The 19841-nt window shown below is 35.1% G+C and overlaps 2 protein-coding genes and 1 non-coding gene across 4 annotated transcripts; 1 reads left to right on the top strand and 2 right to left on the bottom strand.

The window, feature by feature from the left end:
- Positions 1-7954: 7954 nt before the first annotated feature.
- TRNAT-AGU (transfer RNA threonine (anticodon AGU)) lies at positions 7955-8028 on the bottom strand. Its single transcript has one exon. It is a non-coding gene; the product is annotated as a tRNA-Thr (tRNA).
- A 571-nt stretch (positions 8029-8599) lies between these two features.
- On the top strand, positions 8600-12396 carry LOC142626033 (protein DEHYDRATION-INDUCED 19 homolog 4-like). 2 transcript variants are annotated; one of them, XM_075799798.1, is made up of 5 exons: positions 8600-8818; positions 8959-9101; positions 9882-9959; positions 11055-11302; positions 12103-12396. In XM_075799798.1, exons 1-5 carry the CDS (start codon positions 8770-8772, stop codon positions 12209-12211), a joined length of 627 nt encoding a protein of 208 aa, XP_075655913.1. In that variant the 5' UTR covers positions 8600-8769; the 3' UTR covers positions 12212-12396. The 2 variants fall into 2 exon arrangements, with proteins under 2 accessions (XP_075655913.1, XP_075655912.1); XM_075799797.1 differs by having other exon boundaries at positions 9882-9975; positions 11050-11302.
- A 248-nt stretch (positions 12397-12644) lies between these two features.
- Positions 12645-19432, bottom strand: LOC142623185 (uncharacterized). The gene is made up of 6 exons (XM_075796581.1): positions 18854-19432; positions 17698-17912; positions 14072-14354; positions 13904-13989; positions 13702-13793; positions 12645-13442 (listed from the first exon to the last, which is right to left on the bottom strand). The coding sequence occupies exons 1-6, from the start codon at positions 19214-19216 to the stop codon at positions 13183-13185; spliced, it is 1299 nt and encodes a 432-aa protein (XP_075652696.1). The 5' UTR covers positions 19217-19432; the 3' UTR covers positions 12645-13182.
- Positions 19433-19841: the final 409 nt, after the last annotated feature.

Here is a 19841-nt window from a genome sequence, read left to right as displayed (position 1 = left end):
TTCTTGCTTTACTTTTGTTTTTCATAGTGCAAACAAAGGTTAATGGGATTCAGTTGCATCATTAAGCATATCTTAATCTTAATTATTCTTTTAACTCCCCAAAATATACATTAGACACACACAAGGAGGATCCAGCTATATTACAGCCAACCAGCTGAGATGACTTTGAAAAAGGTAGGACCCACGGGACCCCATTTTTTCAAGCCGTCCACATCAGCAGACGTGACGTGTTGGATGATATTGAACTTAAGAATAGGAAAGGACACGTGGTAATGTCCTTAGTGCGAAAGTGTGGGTCCCACACCAAGGCTGTAACAAAAGGCCAATGTGTGTGTGTGTGTGTTACGGAGTAAATAAAAGTGGACCAGCGCGGAACGGTGTTTTGGGCCCCCATCAACACTTTCATATGTGAAATTAAAAATTAAAAAAATTGGGCCCACTCTTTCTCCCATAAAAAAAAAAAAAATTGGGCCCACATTTGTAAGGTACGTGTGCCTTGCTTCTCTCTCATGCATTGTCTCTTCTATTATTATATAAGGGCTATACCTATTAAGAGTTTGGTTTTTTGTGTGTGATTGAAAAGAATGTATCTATGTAGGTGAACCATTTCTATGATTGAAGTCCTATACTATAGTTCTGTAGTCTATATGCTCATAGGTTTTTTTAACTTTTAGTTCCTTTTGAGATCTATAACATGTTAGCAAATACAGTGTATACATGGTAATAATGTGGGAATTGGGATTTTTTTTTTCTATCAAAGTAAAAAAATAAAATAAAAGAGAAAATCGAAAGAAAAATGAACTGTCATATAAATGATATATAATCATTACTTACGACTTTTGTTCATAATATGTGGTGGATACACATCCATTTATAGAAGTCCTAAGAATAGGTTTTGGCATAACTAGTACAAAGCGAGGTGAAGGTTTGGAATTTGGAGTAAGGTTAAGGAATGCTATTACTTTTTTGGGTCAAACAAAGAGAGTTAAAAGAAAAGAGAGGAAAAGAAAAGGAAAAAAAAAAAAAAACAAAAACAAAAACAAAAAGAAAACAAAAGAAGAAAAAAAGAAGAAGGAATCTTGCTATTAATGAGTTAATGTGCTGTAATCCAAATCCCCAATGTTGTTTTCTCTCTTTTCGATTGATTGAAAAGAATCAAATCAGCAACTTATTAGCGTTTCTTAATGCCATATCAAATCCATTGGGTTACAGATATTGCTACCAATAACTATGCTGAATTAGTCCATTGTTGACAAATGTTGCTTTGCAAGGGAGTTGGAAGGAGGATTAAGAACGATAAGGAATCCTATGTCTCGAATGTACACGTATATTTTATTTTATTAACTATCATTTCATACGTTTTATGTATGCATTATTTCTCATATTATGTGAACTTCATAATCGTACAAGAGACGCAAATTATAAGGGGAAGAACACGCAACCAATGCATAAGAGAATGATTGACTAGGAACTAAGCTAGATCTATAGCATTAGAATTTGGACACAAAGAAAGTCACAAAATTGGATAGGGGATATGAATATGATTTTGAATGGGTCATATATACAGGTGGGTTGCTTTCTCATCTGTTGAAGCTATATATGGGATAGAATTTGGGGATTAGAATTCAAAAAAAGAAAAAGAAAACATATCTGTGAATCAGAGGGTGTGGACGATTGAGCACGTGGCAGAGGGAAATTGTGCTTCCCCACATCCGACTATTCAACACGATCAAAACTTTGTGAATCAGAGAAGAATTATTGAATTGAAAAACTTGGGAAGTTGGAACTACCTGTCAAGAAAAAGCAAAAATGGCCATGGGGGTACCCCCAATGGTACTACTACTTGGAATTGTAGATTCACAAATCTTCCTAATTAGTACAACTTTTCCAGGCTTGCAAGCAAGTGGGTCCATTTGATTTTGATAGTCCTAAATAGATTTTTCACAGAAGGGACAGAGCAATGTAGAAAGTTCATAACTTTACAGCTTCAGATTTACCATGGTGCGTCTATAAGATTACTGGTACTATTTCTATCAGTGCTGTGCTGTGCTGTGCTGTGCTGTGTGTGTGGTCCATCAAGGTTTTGATTGAGTTTTTATTTTTATTTTTATTGCATCTTGCAAGAGACAGAAATTATCTCTTGCCTTTTGTTTGTACAAGAGCTATTGAGGGAGATCTCTCACTCACATTACATATGTTTCCAATATTCTAATGTACTTGTAAAAAACTCACTCGTTGTGAAAGAGATTTGTTCCATAAAACAAACGCAATAGATACTAGTCTGTCTCACATCAAGATAAAGAGAGAAGGTGTATTATATTAGATATATGTATATTTTTTTACACAGGTTGTGTGATACCTACTCTAAGGATGATGTATAAATATATTATATGATATTTGAGATAGCTATGGTTTATATGATATGTTGAGACTAATTTATTTATTTATATATTTGTATTATTTTAAAGCCACTTGGCGACTCCTTTTCCATCCAAATATGCACACTTGCGGAATTGTTTAAAGATATCTAAGGTTTAAATCCCTACTTCCTTTTTGTAATTATCAAAAATAGAAATCCAACTTATAGCATTTTGTTTACTAAATTTCTGGCATTCTAATTGTCTGATTGTGATCCTCTTATTTTACTGAAATTGAAAACTTTTTGCTAAAAGTATTGGAAATAAATGTAAAAATTAGCTGAAATAGTACAGTAGGATCCATGAATAGTACCAAAAAGAGTAGTAGGACCCATGATTAGTAGCAAAAATAAGTTGAATAGTAAAATAATTTGACAAAAATAATTCATGCCAAACGCACATTAAAGGTCCATTTGGGAATAACTTATTTAGCTGAAACTGAAAACGTTTTACTGAAAGTACTGTAGACAAAGGTAAAAGTTAACTGAAATAGTATAGTGAAATTCATGAATAGTACCAAAAAGTGTAATAAGACTCATGAATAGTAGCAAAAATAAGCTGAATAGTAAAATAAGCTGAATAAAACTCTAATGCTAAATGCACACTAAATCTTTTTCAAGTACAAACTTTGTGCTAGTGAGGTAGTAGTTTGGATAATGGGAAACCCCTTTTAATTTAATATGAAATTTAGTTAGAAAGTTTTATATTATTTATTGAAAATTGATAAAAATATAATTATAGCGTGAGAAGTGAAGTTTTAAAAAGCTTCACGAATGCAAATAAGCAAATAAAGAACAAGGCAAGGAAAAAGCAGCTGATCCAAATGCCTCATTTTAGTCAGTAACCACGTATCTTCTCTTTAATACATCAGAGAGTAAAATTTTCTCAAGTTGACAACTAGGAAACCTTTTTTTTTTGGTTGCTTGAAACTTGGAGCCATGTGAGTTATGGAATCCATGCTAATCTCAGGTGCCAGGTCCATTACAAATGGATGGTAGAAAATTTAAATTTTCACATGACATTGTCTATAAATATAGTGATCATGGGATATTAATTTATTATTACACGGGAATGTTTTCTCTCTATATTTTGTAGCTTAGGCACATCAAGAAGTAATATGTGGTCTATGGGCATACTTCAAACCTTGTTTGCAATAAAATTTTTGTTTAAAATTGATAGGGTATGATAAAGTACCAACCCCGACGTCGTTCATAGAGGTCGTCCAGGACAAAGCCAGCGAAGCAAGGACCCTAGAAACCTCACTAATAACCACCTCGTCCATGAAGGAAGAAGCTTGGATGAGGTTTGTATGATCAGGGAACAAGTCGCCTCGTCCTAGAGAGCCGCAAAGCTCGTCCTGAACAAAATCCGTCCATAGGAGGAACGACCCTTATTCCTAAGCTAGGTACGCTCGATAGGAAGATCCTCGGACGAGGCTGTCACACTTAGGAAAATTCTCGAGTGTATATTACAACTCCTTATTATACGTATAACTTCCAGTAACCGTTATGTGAGAAGTATATAACTCCTAAGCAGTTATGGAAGTTATCTTTGAACCCTCACACCTCCTCGAATCCAGGAGAGGTTACAAGTTTGATAACTGTCTTTAGGACACTATATAAACGCTCATTCAGACCAAGCAAAGGTACGTTTTTACTTTTTCCAAAAATTTGGAACTCCAAAAATATAGAGAGAAAACTAACTTTGCCATCGGAGGGTTCTTGGCCGGCGACCCCAGTCACCTTTGATCGCTTTTCTTTATTTTTCAGGCCATCGAGAGAGCAAGTGGTTCTTTCGAGTCCGAAGCATCCAGCCTACTGATTTTCTTCGCATCATCAAAAAACAAATGACATTTTTGTGGTCGTGATAGTTATGAATTGTGTGTATATGCATAGACAGTATAGTTGTGAATTGTGACCTTACTTATCGATAAGATAATAATTAAAAATGAAGAAGTAGCAAAACTTGATGGTTAACATATACTAAAGGTTAGAATGTTTTAGATATCTTATACCAATAATTCACAAGGATGATGAGATAAAATAATAATAATAATAATAATAATCATTGGATCATAGTAGGCTTGATGAAATGAAGAAGTGCATTAGGCGTGTAGTATAATCATATAATACATAATTAGTTAAAAAAGGAAAGTTTTACTAAAATATTAGAAGACCATCCATGCCATATGGTATTGAATGTTTGGTTGACTATTAATTAACAATATGTTCCTAAAATGAGTGAAATGAGAATATTAAATATGGACAAGTGGAAATAAAAGAAAATTTAGAAATCAAAATGAAGAAATGCAATTAAAGACATGAGACTTTTATTGATGAAAAGATGAGTGAGAGTCGCTTAAAATTGTTTGGCTATGTGTAAAAGAGATTGATTAATGCACAAGTGAGTAAAAATGACTCAATTCAAGTTGAGAAAAATGAAACAAAGGTAGAGGAAACCTAAATAACACTAGTCCAAGCAGTAAAAAATAACATGTTAATTAAATAGGTTGTAGAAAGAATGAGTTTAGATAGGATAGAATGGTAGAGAAGAAAATGTGCGAACATTGATCCAATTAGTCTTTTAAAGATTCATAAGACCTGTTGTAATTGTAGCAGCACTAATGATTTTCAAACTGATTTTATTTTGTTTACAATTTTAGGAATTGGTATGTGTAATCCATTTGCATCATCAACATGCTTGTAGTTTTTTCAAAAGTTCGTTCTTGCTGTTTACATATGCACAATAAATTTTCAAAACATTTTTTACAATAGTTGATGTGACAATTTTTGATGAGTATATACTAAAAGTGAGGACAACAGTGTTGATCTTATGTAAAAACAATGTTGCACTAATCACAATATGTCACATAAGATATAAAAAAAGTTGTGAATTTTATTGTGTTTGTAACATTGCTATTCTCATTAATGAGTTATTGCAATTTGGCAGCCATCACATGGTTCACACCCCTTGTGGGTATCTAGATTCTAGAATCAGTGCAAGTTGTGCATATTTTCTTGGATCTAAGATAGGCATACATTTGGAACGAAGCCATTTGAGCATTATTTTTGTGCAATATACAATCTAGATTGAGTCAGCATTGGAAAGAAAGCAGCATTTCTTTTTTCTGAAGAATCATAAAATAAAGCAAAGCAACACACTACAAACAATAGCTTCATATAAGACATTAATTGCACATGGTGTAACATGAGCAAACACCTGCCTGATTTTGAGCCCTTACTTTTCAAGAATGAATGGGGGGATTTGAATGTGATATGAGATCAAATCATACACTCATTCTTTCACCTTTATTTTCTTTTTTATATTGGACTAAACAGTCTATTCGTATCTCAACCTCATGCCAACACTCAAGCATTATTTTTGGCTTGATTGTTAGGTCAAAATCCATCATTGGATAGTCTTGAGCTCTAGTTAATCGTGAAGGGAAATTGTGGTTTTGTGCGCTAAAAATTTCGTGATGTGAATGATTTAGGTGGCGTCGACCGAATCCAAGCCCAATCAATAGCACCCTATCAAGAGGAGGAGCTCAATCATTACATTGAGCCGCTAAGCACGTTCAACAAATAAAGGGCCTTCAAAATTAAGCACTTCTTGGTTGGGGTGAAGTTGGACTGGACTTGACCCACTTGAGTGATTAGTGGCATAGTTTTTTTTCAAAAAGATGAAGGTCCAATCTTAATTAAGGCTCAAGTCTATTATTTAATTTTTAATTCAGATTCATTGAGTATAAACAAAATAATCTTATTCCTAATTTTTTTTTTCTGAGAATGATCTTATTCCTAATTAGAGCATTAGTACTGGTGGTAGCTTTTTAGCACCACCAAATACAAATTTATAGTTACATAGGTGGAGTCAAAGTCAAATAATTTAGCTCCACAACTACGGTGTATAGCCAAAAGTGGTTGTGCATATAAAAAAAAGTATTATTAAATTGTGTGTTTACACTCCTTTATATTAAATATATTGTTTTATTCATGTGTTCACACTACTTTGTAATGAATATATTATTTTATTGTAATAGATATATTATTTTATTTTATTGTTTATATTATTTTATTGTGTTGAAAGCTAAAATAAAACTACTGATATTGAGTGTTTTGTAAAGTGTGAAAGTAAGATAGATAAAGTAGCTTTTTGTGGAATTATATTACTAAATGGGTCCGATTAAAGCTGTCAATTTAAAAGCTGTCATTAAGCCATCAATTTTTGAAAATATTTTCTTGAAAATTGAAAAAGCTGTCAATACTTTTTTAAGAAAATAGTCGAAGAAATTTGGACACCCTCTTTAGCCAAATTTTTTTAAAAAAAGCGAGACTTTACTATTTAACTAACCCACACATGAATATTTAAAAGGAGGATTTAAAAAATAATAAACCCACGCCGTTTATTCTGTAGTCTACAAGCCTCATTGTATACCTAATAGACAAGTGGAAAATTGATCAAGAGGAAGATTGATTTTTTCCCCCCCTTTTAACCTTATGGTCTAGGAAATACAAGATTACAATGCCAAGAGAAGTTTCTTCACAGGCAAAGATGCTACTTTCTCTTCTTTTTTCCCACTAATTAATGTGGTTGATTCAATGGGCCAGGGCTAAATCCAAGCCGCAATAAGCACATGTGAACGCCGTTCAAAGCCTATCTATATCAAATCACCAAAAGGCCCATCAATTTTTAGGCCTTGATCTGTTTCTCTCCATCTAGGAAACTTTCTTATAGAGTCGATTTGAGGAAAATTGTGTCTTTGGGCTCAAGGCTGCATATCGTTCCAAATAGAGGATAAAAAATCTGGGGAATAAAATCTTTTGCATTAGTGGTCCTTGAGGTTCAGCTAAAGCTTTCGACCCTTTTCATCCACTAACCTGTCGAGGTTCCAATGAACCTACATACACAGAATGACAGAATGATTATGTCTGTGCTGAGTGCACAAGATTAACTTGTAGAAGAATAAAAAAGAAGAGCAGCTATATAGCATATCTTGTTTTGATTGTTTTAGTAGTATTACATATAAGGTATTGTGATTTTGTGCCAACTTTTTTATTCGAAAACTATATAATATATCTACATTGTGTTGAGATTTATAGGTTTATATTATCTATTGGCAATTATATATGGTTGCAATCAACCATGTCCATGGGCATAGAATATTAACCTAAAGTTTTTATGGTGTTATTAAAGCCTTCATGAAATGATGGGTTACTGAGTGAGTACGATAGGATGGATACCCACTTGTTGCTTTTTGGAATGAAATTAGTAGAAAGATAGAAAACGTGTGGTCAGACATTATAGCAATGAAATGGCAAGAAGATGGGCCTTTATTAAGGCAGGTTACTAAAGAAGCAGAAAGTTTTGCAGTACAACGAGGAATTCCAAATATGTTATTTTTTTGTACAGACACGAGTGTAATGGATTAGTCAAGACTCAAATGTTTTCCAGCTCATGTTTAACAAGCCAATTAAAGCAGGGTTTGAAAAGAACAGTTAAAATAAAATAAAATAAAATAATAATTTAATACGTAATGCTCTCGTTGAGAGTCGAACTCAAGACCTCCCGCTTACTAAACGGGTGCTCTAACCAACTGAGCTACGAGAGCTTCTTGGTGCTTCAAACATGTTTTAACAATATATACTGAACTATTTTCTTATTATTCTGAGTTCAAAGTTCAAACACATCACTCAACCAACCAAACCTGAAACCTCAATTTCAGAACTTTACTTTACAGGTGTGTAAAAACAAACAAAAACACCACCACCCACACTAAAATCCAAAAAGTATTAAAAAAAAAAAAAGAACATTACATCAAAAAGAAACGTGGCCCAATGAAACCCCGAGGGTGACGCACCCAAAAGACACCACGCGTTTGACGCAATCACACCTCCCCCCATCCCCTCCTTTGTCTCACAAATCACAATTCGTCCAAGGCGGCTACTGCGGGCTTTTACCACAAGTAGTAGTTTCATTCAATTCAATGGCACTTCCCGTAATTCCCATATTGCCTTCTACCACAAGTAGTAGTTTTGCAATGGCATTCCCGTAATTCCACCCCTATTCCCCGGTCAATTCCCTACCTCCCCAAACTCCTACACATAACACACACACACACACACACACTCTCTCTCTCTCTCCCTCTCTATACAATTTCCTTGCTCTTTCCTTTCTCTCACACTCCATTTATATACCCCCTCAATTCAACCACCACACAGACAGGCAGCCTCACACAAACACTCTCTCTTTTCTTTCTTTCTCTCTGACTATATAACATAAACACCGCCCTCAATACTCAGCAAAACTACAATAATACCACCGCAGCCACCACAGCCAAAAACCAAAGAATATGGACTCCGATTCATGGAACACTCGTCGCCGTTTCCAGTCTCGATCAGGTTCTTCTTCTTCTCCTTCTTTTTTCTCTCTCTCTCATTTTCCCCCATAATGCCCCTCCCTCTTTCCGTTTGTTTCCCGAGAATATATATATATATATATATTTTTACCATGATATAAATTTTGTGACTTTATTATGCAGATCTGTTCCTTGCGCACGAAGAGATGGACGGAGACGAGGAATCGAAGGCGGAGTTTCTGTGCCCCTTTTGCGCTGAGGATTACGACGTCGTTGGACTTTGTTGTCACATCGATGAGGAACACCCTGTTGAAGTAAAAAATGGGGTATTTTTTTTTTTTAATTTTTTATTATTTTTCAAAGTTTTTAAATTTATTAATTAAATTTTTTTTTCTTTATGTGTTTGTGTATGGCTTGTGTGAGAAGTTAGGTCTTTTTAAGGGGGGTTAGTAGCTTGTGTGACTGTATTTGTTTGTTTTGTTACTAGTACCAGTCATGGGCTGCTTTTAATTGTTATCGAGTTTAGAACTGATTGACATTGGAAAATCATAATGGATGCTTAAATTTGAGTTTTTTTTTTTGGTCTTGGATTAGTGTGAAATGGGTTTTGATTTTGGGATTGAGATTCAGGGAGTAATGTAAAATCGTAACCATTTATGTTTAAATGAATAGTTTAGATTTTATTAAGTCATTGATTGACTTTTAAACAGGCATTAACTAGCATCATTTTGGTTTCCATTTAGGAATCTTGATGACATGGCAAACCTAAGCTATTCATTAACTATAAATGCTTAGGATTTTTAAAAACACTGCAGTGGAGTTTTAAGTATGATGGTTTTCCAGTTGCTTTATCTTGAAAGATGCTAGACATATTTCAAGAGATTTTTGAGGTTTTGGGTTCAAAACTGACTGGGGGCAAGTGTAACTTACTTACCAATAAAAAAGTGATTTTCTTTTTGGTGTATTAATTTTAAGGGGGTAGAGTTTTTTTGTTAAATTTTTTTTCTTAAAATTGTAATTAGTATAAGTGGGTATTTTGCGAGGGATTATTATTTGTTTCGGCTTTTTAACAGGTCTGCTGACAATGTTATTGCCTGTATTTTCAGGTATGTCCAATTTGTGCGAAGAGGGTTGGAATGGATATTGTTAGCCACATTACGATGCAACATGGGAGTTTTTTAAAGATATCCTTTATTGGAAGTTGAGTCTATATTGTTGCTATGCTTCAGTTCTGAATTGTGTTGTTACTTGTTTTTGTTTTGAGCTAGTACCTGCTTATGGTGTGTGCAATGTCTGGTTGTAGAATGTTGGATTCTATGTCTTGTGGTTTAAATGTTGATGTGGTAAATAGCATATCTGGTTTAACTGACAAAGTTGGATTCTTTTGTCTTTTAGGATTATTTTGATGGTATTGCTTCTTTATCATTATATAAAGATACATTTATTTGTGTAATTCTTAATTAGGTTTTTTTATTTTTTATTTTTATTTTTTTATTTTAGCTTTAGCTCAAATGAAACTTCCATGTCCCATGCATACGGGTGGAAGGTAAGATCATGAGTTATTGTGTAACTTTACTGGTTCTAAGATCATGAGAGAGATTCCCAGTAGAGTAGAACCTCTCTTTTAACTCTACCTTATATCACCTGGTTCTAGGATCCTCCCCATATCCATTACCTGAGTCTTCATCCATTGTTTTTTTTTAAAGCTAACACTTCTAACGAGTAATGATCCATTTGTAAGAAAATTTTTAAATTCAATTCTCTTTGATACCAGTGTAAACTGTGAAGAGAAGTTTTTTTATTTTTTTTTATTTTTTTTTTGAGAAACACACACACACGTATATATGGGAAGGAGGATGAGATAAGGGAATACACTCACACACTAACACCAAAACTGCATGCGGCAGTTAGTGTCGCCGAGCAAGTGATAAACCCTTTCTCAATATCGCCCTTAAAGAGAAGTTGATTGTTGAAACTTGCCTTTTTGTTCCAGTTTCTCAAGAATCTATTTATATGTTTGCTCATGGTGTACAAATCATCTTTACCATTATCACTACAGATTTGCTCCTTATCTGCATTTGGGTGATATATTACTTCCTGAATCGGTAGTTTACCTAAAAAGCTACTCTATTTTGTGCACCCTTGTTTCTTTCTTTTTATTAAAGTTAATCTCTTCCACCAAGGCTTTAGGAATTTTGTATCATGTTTCTGATTGCTTAGTCATATCTTTTTTGTACCACAAATAAAGAGCTCATGCTTTTCCTTAACTTTTAGATCACGTTCAGCGCAAGCGGAGATTCCGTAAAGGTGCATTGTCTTTATTGAGGAAAGAGTTAAGAGAAGGAAATCTGCAATCCCTTTTTGGAGGATCCACTTGCATTGTTTCCTCAAATACAGAACCTGATCCTTTGTTGTCATCATTTATATATAATGCACCTATAGTTGATGAACCTGTGAGTGTTAAGCCTCATTCTTTGGTGGAAACAAGCATGGTAAAGGAGAGTTCAAAGGAGGATTTCTTGGAAAGGTATGTGCCCTGGGTTTATTTCATTAATTTTGTTTAGGTTTCTCTATTTTGTCTTTAAGAAATGAATGAGAATCCACATAGCTGAATTTGTAGAAATTGTTTTAACAACTGGTATTTATGACTGTTGATTGGATTTGTTTAAATAAGGGCATTTTGTGGGTTGTAATTAGTTCAACCAATAAAGTCTCTTGTTGTCGAACAAGAGACTTTATTGGTGGCAAAAAGGGATTATATTAGAAATAAAGATTTTCTAATGCATTCAAAAAAAAGGGATTATATTAATTTTTTTTAGACTTTCTATGCATTCAGCAGAATTTAATAATGAAACAATATATGTAAATCCATTTACCATTTTTATCTGAGTCTATTATCCAGGACTTGGCGGTCTTCTATGTTGATGACTGCCCGCATTTTCTTTCTTCTTAATGAAGCATGCTTCAGTGGTCGGTAGTTAGAGGTCAACTTTTCTTTCTTGTGAAAGTAAGACCAAGAGGCCAACTTTCCTCTCTTGCGAAAGTAAGACCATGACCAAGTGAATTATCTGAGGAAATTGAGTAGATCTTTTTTTCTATATGACACACACTTGTCTCCACAATTGAGTTGACATCTCTTTCCCTTCTTATGTTCTGTCTGTGATTGAGAGCCTCCTTTTTCTTCCTTCTCTGCTGTGTGAGTTTGCGTGTGTGTGTGTCTGAGAGAGAGTCATAGAGGTGCAATTGTATGGTGCTGTATTAGATAAACGAGTTTGACTTTAAAAATAAAAAAATAAATTAAAAGCTAACTGTAGTTTACTATGACAGGAATTTCCAACAGTTGGTGTTATCAGACAAGGACCAAGAGGAGAAGACTCGGAAGTGTGAGTTTGTCCAAGGACTTTTGCTGTCCACTATTCTCGATGATGGCTTGTGAGTTAAAGGGCATCCATAGATGAAATGGCAGTGGTGTAGTCAGACTGGGAGCCCCAAAGATAAAGATCGAAGAGGCTAATGAATATTATGGTACTAGTAATAGTTAGGTCGGGCAAATTATGTATGTATCTATTGTAATTACAGTTTTGTGCATAAATGGAAATATGGACGAGCTTATTCCTAATTTGCCACCTGCTTTCCTCAATTTTCATCTAAATTAAAAGTTCCTTTAAGTTGGGATAATTTCATCTAAATGAGTTGGGAAAACATATTTTGAAGTCCAAAATAAGTCATAAAAGATAATAAGCAAACTGCATGTTCCTCTTCTGAGTGCCCCTAACAGGTATAGGATCAAACTGACTAGCAAGGGTTGCAGAGTGGCATGCCACACTCTAGGTACAATGTGATTAACTATTTAGTAACTTCACGGTCCAGAAAACCAAATAATGTTCAAGCTTAAAATTATACATATGCCAAAACATTTATGTTCATAAAATTAGCTCAAATTATGGAGTACAATTTTGTACAAATAAAAATGTAGCGAGGCCTGTATAATATATATACAGAGATAGCTAAACTTTTTTATAATTGGCAACTCTCAGTTTCGTACAATTAGCATCCAAAACCAACTCCCCACAACACAAAACTACTCAAATATGGGTTATCATCAGAAAACCAAAAGATCCATCATAAAACACACTTCTTGCATAGAACAGCAGATTAGTCGTTTCTTAAGAATCAGATAATCATCATCGTCCGCTCCGCCTACCAAACCTTCCACAAATCCCATAGTCAAATTATTGTATGGCACTTCTTTGACAAGACGGATGAAGCAGAGCCAAATTTAATGCGATACTGGATCTCAACACAATCCATATCCAAAAGAACAATTTGAAACTCCCGCTTGCATTCCTTTCCATGATTGGAGGTTATGCATGTTCAGATTAGAGATGAGCTATTCCACGATTCTTTTCACCTCCGTTGTGAGTTGTGGGACAGAAAGAACCTATAATCTGGATGGTTGACTTGCAGTAGTCGGAGCCAGCTGTCAGCAGCTCGCAACAGTGAATTTACTTTCTGACATTCATAAACTCCATTGGGATTCCAAACAGAAACTTTGAACTTGTAGGAAGCAAGCCCGAAGATGGGCAATGATAGCTTGATGGACAAATCCGCACTACGAACTTCTTTTGGTCTTGAACGACGGAAATGCAGCCCATCAGTGCTTGTAACTGCCCCAAAGAACATGAACTACATTAAAACAAAAATAATGCAGGAAAAAAAGGATGGACAAGAGACTCATAATTCGCATGGCACACAAATACATGCAGGCACACACATGTACTCCAAAGTCCAATCTAATAGGGGAACAGAGAATACAAATGCAGGCCAAAAATGAAATCACGCAGGCAATCAAGTGTGCAGGTGAACATGCATTCACACAAAAGCAAAATATAATATGGAGAGAGAGAGAGAGAGAGAGAGAGAGACTTTGAAATGGCGTCGACAAAGAATGAAAGGTTAAGAAGCAGGCATCCAGGTTCTGCAGTGTCGGCCCTGTGGGTATCCTATATATTGGATACCTACATTAAAAAAAAAACCGGAAAATAATAATTAGCAAAAATGACAGTTGCATTAAACCAGCATTACAAGTTACAACATCATAAAGCCAGAAAAGATGAGAAAAACACACCATGCCACAGAAATCCAACTTGAAGGTGATAGATCACAGCTCCAGTATGTCCTCAATTTTGGAAACCGAGATGCAAGAACTTGAATCTGTTGGATGCCAGATGATTAATGTATGTTACAATAAAGAAAAGCCATTGCAAGCTAAAATGTTAAAAGCGGATGAACTTGCCTTATCAGCCAAAGGTTCACGACTAAATGGTGGATCATGTTCAAAGTATTCGAACACAAGCTGATCCGGAGGACTGCAATTCTCACTTTCATCACTTGATGAACCCACAATGGTTTTATTTCTCAGTGAAATTCTTTTCAAACCCTGGATATTTGCATCAATGTTTGGCTGATTCCAAGACCCATTAACCACATTACTTGCTTGTCTTTCTACTCCGTAGTCACTGCTGCTGTCACTACTTGATTCTCTGGATGACATGGAATCACTCTCCTCACCAGGCCTCCTGACACAGGATAAAGCAACCATAAGGTGAAATTTAATAGAGTACGCCAATGAATAGATCCGTAGGTGTGAACTGAAAGACTGAATACCCAAACAAAGACACGAGTTGTGGTCACCAGAAGAATACAAACTAGCAGTGATTTAACTCAGCAGACCAGGTCAAGAGCCTTGTAACTCAACTAGTTGGTACAAGAGACACAGAGTTTAAATCCCCTCTCCCTCAATTATCGAATTATCAACAAAAAAAAAAACTCAGTGCACCAGAAACATAGGCTGGCAAAGCATTGCTGCTGTTGCAAATGATTTCAATATGTATACAAAGATCTCTTGATAATTTGTTTTTGTTATTATTTTTTGAGATTGGTAACTTATGCATGCAACTGATGGGTCTTAAACTTATCACCTCACCCTCCCTTGGCACTTACAAGGGGAGAAGGTGCTGATTGAGCTAGAGCTCATTGGCCTATTGAGTATAATAACACAGAAAGTGAAGATGCAAGATGGGAATAAAATTTAATAAATCTAAAGGAACTTCTGAATAATGTTAATTCTGAAAGTTAACGAGTCTCAGTCAAGAAATATCCAGCTGTCTAGAATCCAGGAAGTTATGTCTTTATTGTCTTTGGTTAAAGAAGCCTTTGATGTTCTAAGAGACTATAAATATGTGTCTTTGTGTGCTTTACAGTTTCTGATGTTCAATCTGAAAACTTTTAAGGCTAGCAAACTCTTCCTTTTTATAAAACCATAGACAAAAAACTACTGATTTATGCAAATATCATATAGTCTTTAACAACTTGATCTATAGTTCAGAATATTAATAATAAAAGATGCTGAAAATTGGAAATACCTACACCAAATGTCCAAGACTTAGGAGTGAAACAGGCAGCTAGCCTGCTAGATTGAAAGTACTTAGCCAAGTGATACAGGTCAAAGGGCGGTAAATAGAAATAAGGGAAAAGAGAATAACAAGAAAGCTAGAGATAGAAAATCTAAGAGTGCTTAAAATCGACCCAAAGCTAGAGATAGAAAATCTCTAATCTATATATTCATCTTACTATCAGATTACTTTGGGCCTTTAAATAGGGTACTGTATTACATCAGATAAGGAAGGAAAATAAAATCATAATTAAGATAGCAATCAAATCCCTTAAAATGGTCAAATTAAAATTCAAATCTCATAATCTGGACTAATGGAATCAATCAGCATTAATATAGTGTCTACGTCAACTCTGCTGGTGTGGGAGAAAGTTGACCCCATTGAGTATGGCTTATAGCAACACTAGGTGGATCACAAACCTTGGATTAAAAGGGCTTAAGGAGGACTCAGGCTTAGGCATAAGTGATGGGTTAGGCCCTTTTTTTTCTTCTCAAAAGTGTAAAAAAATATATATATATATATATATAAAATAATTACACCAGAATAATTTTTTTACTTTATTTATTTGTCTTTTTAAAGGGCCAGGTTGGATGAGAAGCTTGGCTTTTTTATTTTGGGGGGGGGGGGGGGGGGGGGGAAGGTTTTGCCTTTGCTGTTTTAAATTGGTTGGGTAAATTATTGGGCTAATCGAAATGGGCTGAAATTTTCCTGAATGGGTCAGGTAAACTTAAGGACCTAGTGATGGTGTCTCAAGTTTTAACAATTCTCTGGAACTGGATTGAGGGCTTGGCAGTGTCCAGCAAAGCAATCTGGTGACATTAAAGCAGCAACACAACACGCATGGACCTGAGGCGATGGCAGTGGTATATCGGACTGTGGTATGTTGAATCCCTGGTGAGTGGGGCTCTTGAATGGTGATGGGGCTGTGGTTGTGGTTTGCAACCCATTGAGAGTGGGTTGTGGGCTTGATTTGCAGAATCATGCCTTATCCACAATTTGGGATTGCGATGGTTGTTGGCTTTGCTGTGGGTAGTTGTTTTGAGATTGGGGATTGATGGTTGAGGGGTATTCTCTATGGCCCTTGATGCCTGAGTTCACCTTGGTTTAGTGATGGGTGCTAGAGGGGTGTGTTTCGGGCTTGTGTCTAATTTCAAATTAGGAGATGTTGGGGACTATTAATTTAGAGGAGGCATGGTTGATGCATCAATGTTTGCTCTAATACCACAAAAAGTGAAAAATAGAAGGGAAAGAAAATAATAATAAGACAAATTCTAGGCTTCACCACCTAAAATATCTATGTGAAACCCTAGCATTTAGTACTTAATAGTGCTTGGAATCACCACCAAGCTAGAGATGGGAAATCTCTAATATATATTATTCATCTAATTCAGCATAAAAATAGTGTTTAGTGTTTAATCTTAGATTACATTAGATAATGAAGGGAAATCAAATCATAATTAAGATAGCAATCTAGTGCCCTAAAACCCTCAAAATAAAATTCAAATCCCATAATTTCAACTCCCATAATATGGACTAATATCAATTAACATTAATCAGGTGTTGGCACAACCAAATTTTATTGTATTGCAAGGCAAAAGGACCACATTCCAATGTTTACATGCACAATCTAATTGGAGTATATAATCACAAGCAACAAAAGGATGGGCAACATGGATGGAAAATATTACTTTAAAGTCTAAACTTTTAAAGGTTACATAAAACAAGCCGGTATAATGTCATTTGTTTTTTTGATAGGTTAAGCCAGGTATAATGTCATTGCCTTGTTGGAAAGAGAAAAACGAGAGCCTCATAGACTAAAAACAAAAAAAGACTTACGAGGGACAACATGTAAATTATACAACTTGTAGATAAAGTACAAGACAGACATGCACAGCCCTCTGAGTTTATGACTCATCAACAATAAGAATGTTGTGAGTAATAATTGTTTTCTGAAGTGAACTCAAGAGATCAGATTCATATTACCCAAAACCAGGAACAAGAAAACCCAAAATCCTATTAATTAAAATAAATAGCAGGCTTCATCAAAATTGAGTGTTTCTCCACACAATAAGATATAAATAAAATCTCTCACAACCTAAATATAAAAAAAGAAAGAAAAGAAAAATACAAAATGCACCAAGTAGAGATCCAAACAAGCACATTGCATGTAGTTGCTATTGGACATTGATATCTAAGATACATGTTTGTGTCAATATTATAAAATTAGCTGTGTGACAAACAATGGGGGTTCATAATTGTGATGAAGATTCCCTAATCCATTGATCATTTCATGAAAAAGTGAATTCTTTGTAAAAAAGTCCTCTAAAAGAAAATTCTTATACTTGGGGCACCCAAATCTGAAATCCGTACAAATCACTAGAAACCATATACCCAACATTCATCTGAAATGAAGTCACTCAATTCAATCTAAAATACGAAAAATTTATAAAACCTTAGAATTCCTCACCTTCGTCGTGAAGAGGGCTTTGATGGATCTATATACAGCTGAATGCCAGACAAGTATGGCACATAATACTGAACAACTGAGTCACTCCCATTCAACAAAAGGGGCACACCTGCTCCATATGCACTCCACTCCTTAAAGGACTCCCATAGATCGCCAAGCACAAAGTACGGATTCAACACAGCTGGCTCACAAGTTCTCCATCCCCTAATGCTCGTCTAATATTAATCCAAACAATGCCATTAATAAATATAAAACAATTCACTAGTAAAATTAAAAAATTAAAAAAAAAAACTTCAACTAATTCCATTTTATGAACTTCAATTCTTAAAAAACATATAACCCAATTTCCATAAAATTTAATCTGGCTCAATTGAGTCAGATGGCCACACCACTGTTGTTTACTAAATATCCCAAATGGGTCAAGGGTTTAAAACTAATTTTTTTGATAGGTATGTAACGTAAGTTACACACGCACCAATGGGTCATGAACCCACGGCTTCATCCTCCACCAAACGCTTGCAAGGGGAGGAGGTTAGGTTCCACTTGAGCTAGAGCTCATTGACAAGGGTTAAAAACTTCAACTAATTTGTTTTCTGGAATTCACTTCTTAAAATCAAATAAACCCAATTTCTATAACTCAGTCTAGCTCAGTTGATTTGGATTGTACTATCTCTTCTGTTTCCTGATTAATCCCAATTAGGGTTTAAACATTTCAATCAAAGAGACAAAATGCAGGCAATATAATGAAATCTAGGTTTTAGTTACAAATCATAAAGTTCCAAACTTTCATAATTAAGAACCTACTAACAAGCCTATTTCCTCATTAATCCCAATTACAAGGGTTTAAAGTTTAAACATTTTGACCAAAGTGACAGAATGCAAACAATAAAAAAATCTGAGTTTTACTCACAAATCATTAAGTTTCGAAATTGCATCAACAAGAACCTTATAACAAGTCCATTTCCTAATCAATCCAAATTACAAGGTTTCAACATTTTGAGAGGCAAAAATGCAGGCAATTTAAGAACTAGGTCTTGATTACAAAAGCATAAAGTTTCAAAATTTATTTAGTAACCTAACAATTTAGCCTAATTTCACAACCATCACATCTCCTATTACCTAAAATCACACAAAAACCCTAAATAGCAGAAATTACCTTAGATAAATACTGGGCTGTGACCACCGGAGTAGTGTGCTCCAAGAACCGATCCAAATTCGTTTCACCGGAACAACTCAAACTCAAACCCAAACCCGAACCCGAATCCGGAACCGAACAATCTGCCGGAACCGAACAATCTGACTTCGACAAAGACGAGTTTGTAGTTGAAGACAACGAGGAAGAAGAAGAAGACGAACAACAAGCACTCGTAATCATCGTCATCGTCGACGACGAAGCCCTCTGCTGCTGTTGCTGTTGCTGTTCTTGTCGCTGTTGCAGTTGTTGTCGTCGCACGTGCGGCGGATTGTAAAACCGGTTCTCTCCGCGGTTACGAGAAACCGACACACCGGAGGCCGACATTATTGTTTGTCGGACGAGAACAACAACGGCGTCGTTTTTACGTAAAGTACTTTCAATTTTATTTTTAGAAAGTTAGGGTTATTTCGAAAATTAAATATGTTTTTTTAAAAAAAAAAAAAATTAAGAGAAATAAAAAAAAGGGGAAGCGGCGATTTGAGAATAGAGAGAGTTGAGTTGAGAGGCACAAAAGGCAATGTGTGTTTTTGTGTGAAAATTCAATTGTGACTTCTTCTTTTTTTTGTGCGTGTGCTTTGATATTTTGTTTGTATTTTATTAATATTTTTTATATTTCGAGAGAGATCTATGTCGGGATGACGAAATTGCCCCTTTTTTCTGGGTGTTTTCAGTTTTGGAGTTTGGTAATTATGAGAGAAAAGGACTGTTGGAGGGGTTGGCACTTGGGAGTGGGTAGTTCGTTATATTCTGGGAATCTCTACGAGTTTAAACTTTTCAACTACTTTTATGCGTCGGTCGGTGTCACTCTTTTCTACTACTGTTACTACTTACTAGTCACTACTACTCTGCTTCTGCTAGGCCTGTTTACATTACCAAAAATAAAAACAAAGAGTGGCGTATTAAATTTTTAGTAAAGAATCTTAAATTATATAAAATTTAATAAAAAAAG

The sequence above is a fragment of the Castanea sativa genome, chromosome 2 (genome assembly GCF_040712315.1).
Source record: "Castanea sativa cultivar Marrone di Chiusa Pesio chromosome 2, ASM4071231v1".
Classification (NCBI taxonomy): Eukaryota; Viridiplantae; Streptophyta; class Magnoliopsida; order Fagales; family Fagaceae; genus Castanea; species Castanea sativa.
Note: the sequence above shows the minus strand (reverse complement) of the source record. Positions and strands in the feature narration are given on the sequence as shown.

Bases quoted from the DNA above. Each gene is read 5' to 3' on its own strand.
- LOC142626033 (XM_075799797.1), top strand. From the start codon at position 8,770: ATGGACTCCGATTCATGGAACACTCGTCGCCGTTTCCAGTCTCGATCA. The intron at 8,819-8,958 runs GTTCTTCTTCTT...TTTATTATGCAG, and splicing joins CCGTTTCCAGTCTCGATCAG to ATCTGTTCCTTGCGCACGAA. The intron at 9,102-9,881 runs GTATTTTTTTTT...CTGTATTTTCAG, and splicing joins CTGTTGAAGTAAAAAATGGG to GTATGTCCAATTTGTGCGAA.
- LOC142623185 (XM_075796581.1), bottom strand. From the start codon at position 19,216: ATGTCGGCCTCCGGTGTGTCGGTTTCTCGTAACCGCGGAGAGAACCGG. The intron at 17,913-18,853 runs GTAATTTCTGCT...GATTAATATTAG, and splicing joins CAGCCCAGTATTTATCTAAG to ACGAGCATTAGGGGATGGAG. The intron at 14,355-17,697 runs GTGAGGAATTCT...ATCCTGTGTCAG, and splicing joins AAGCCCTCTTCACGACGAAG to GAGGCCTGGTGAGGAGAGTG.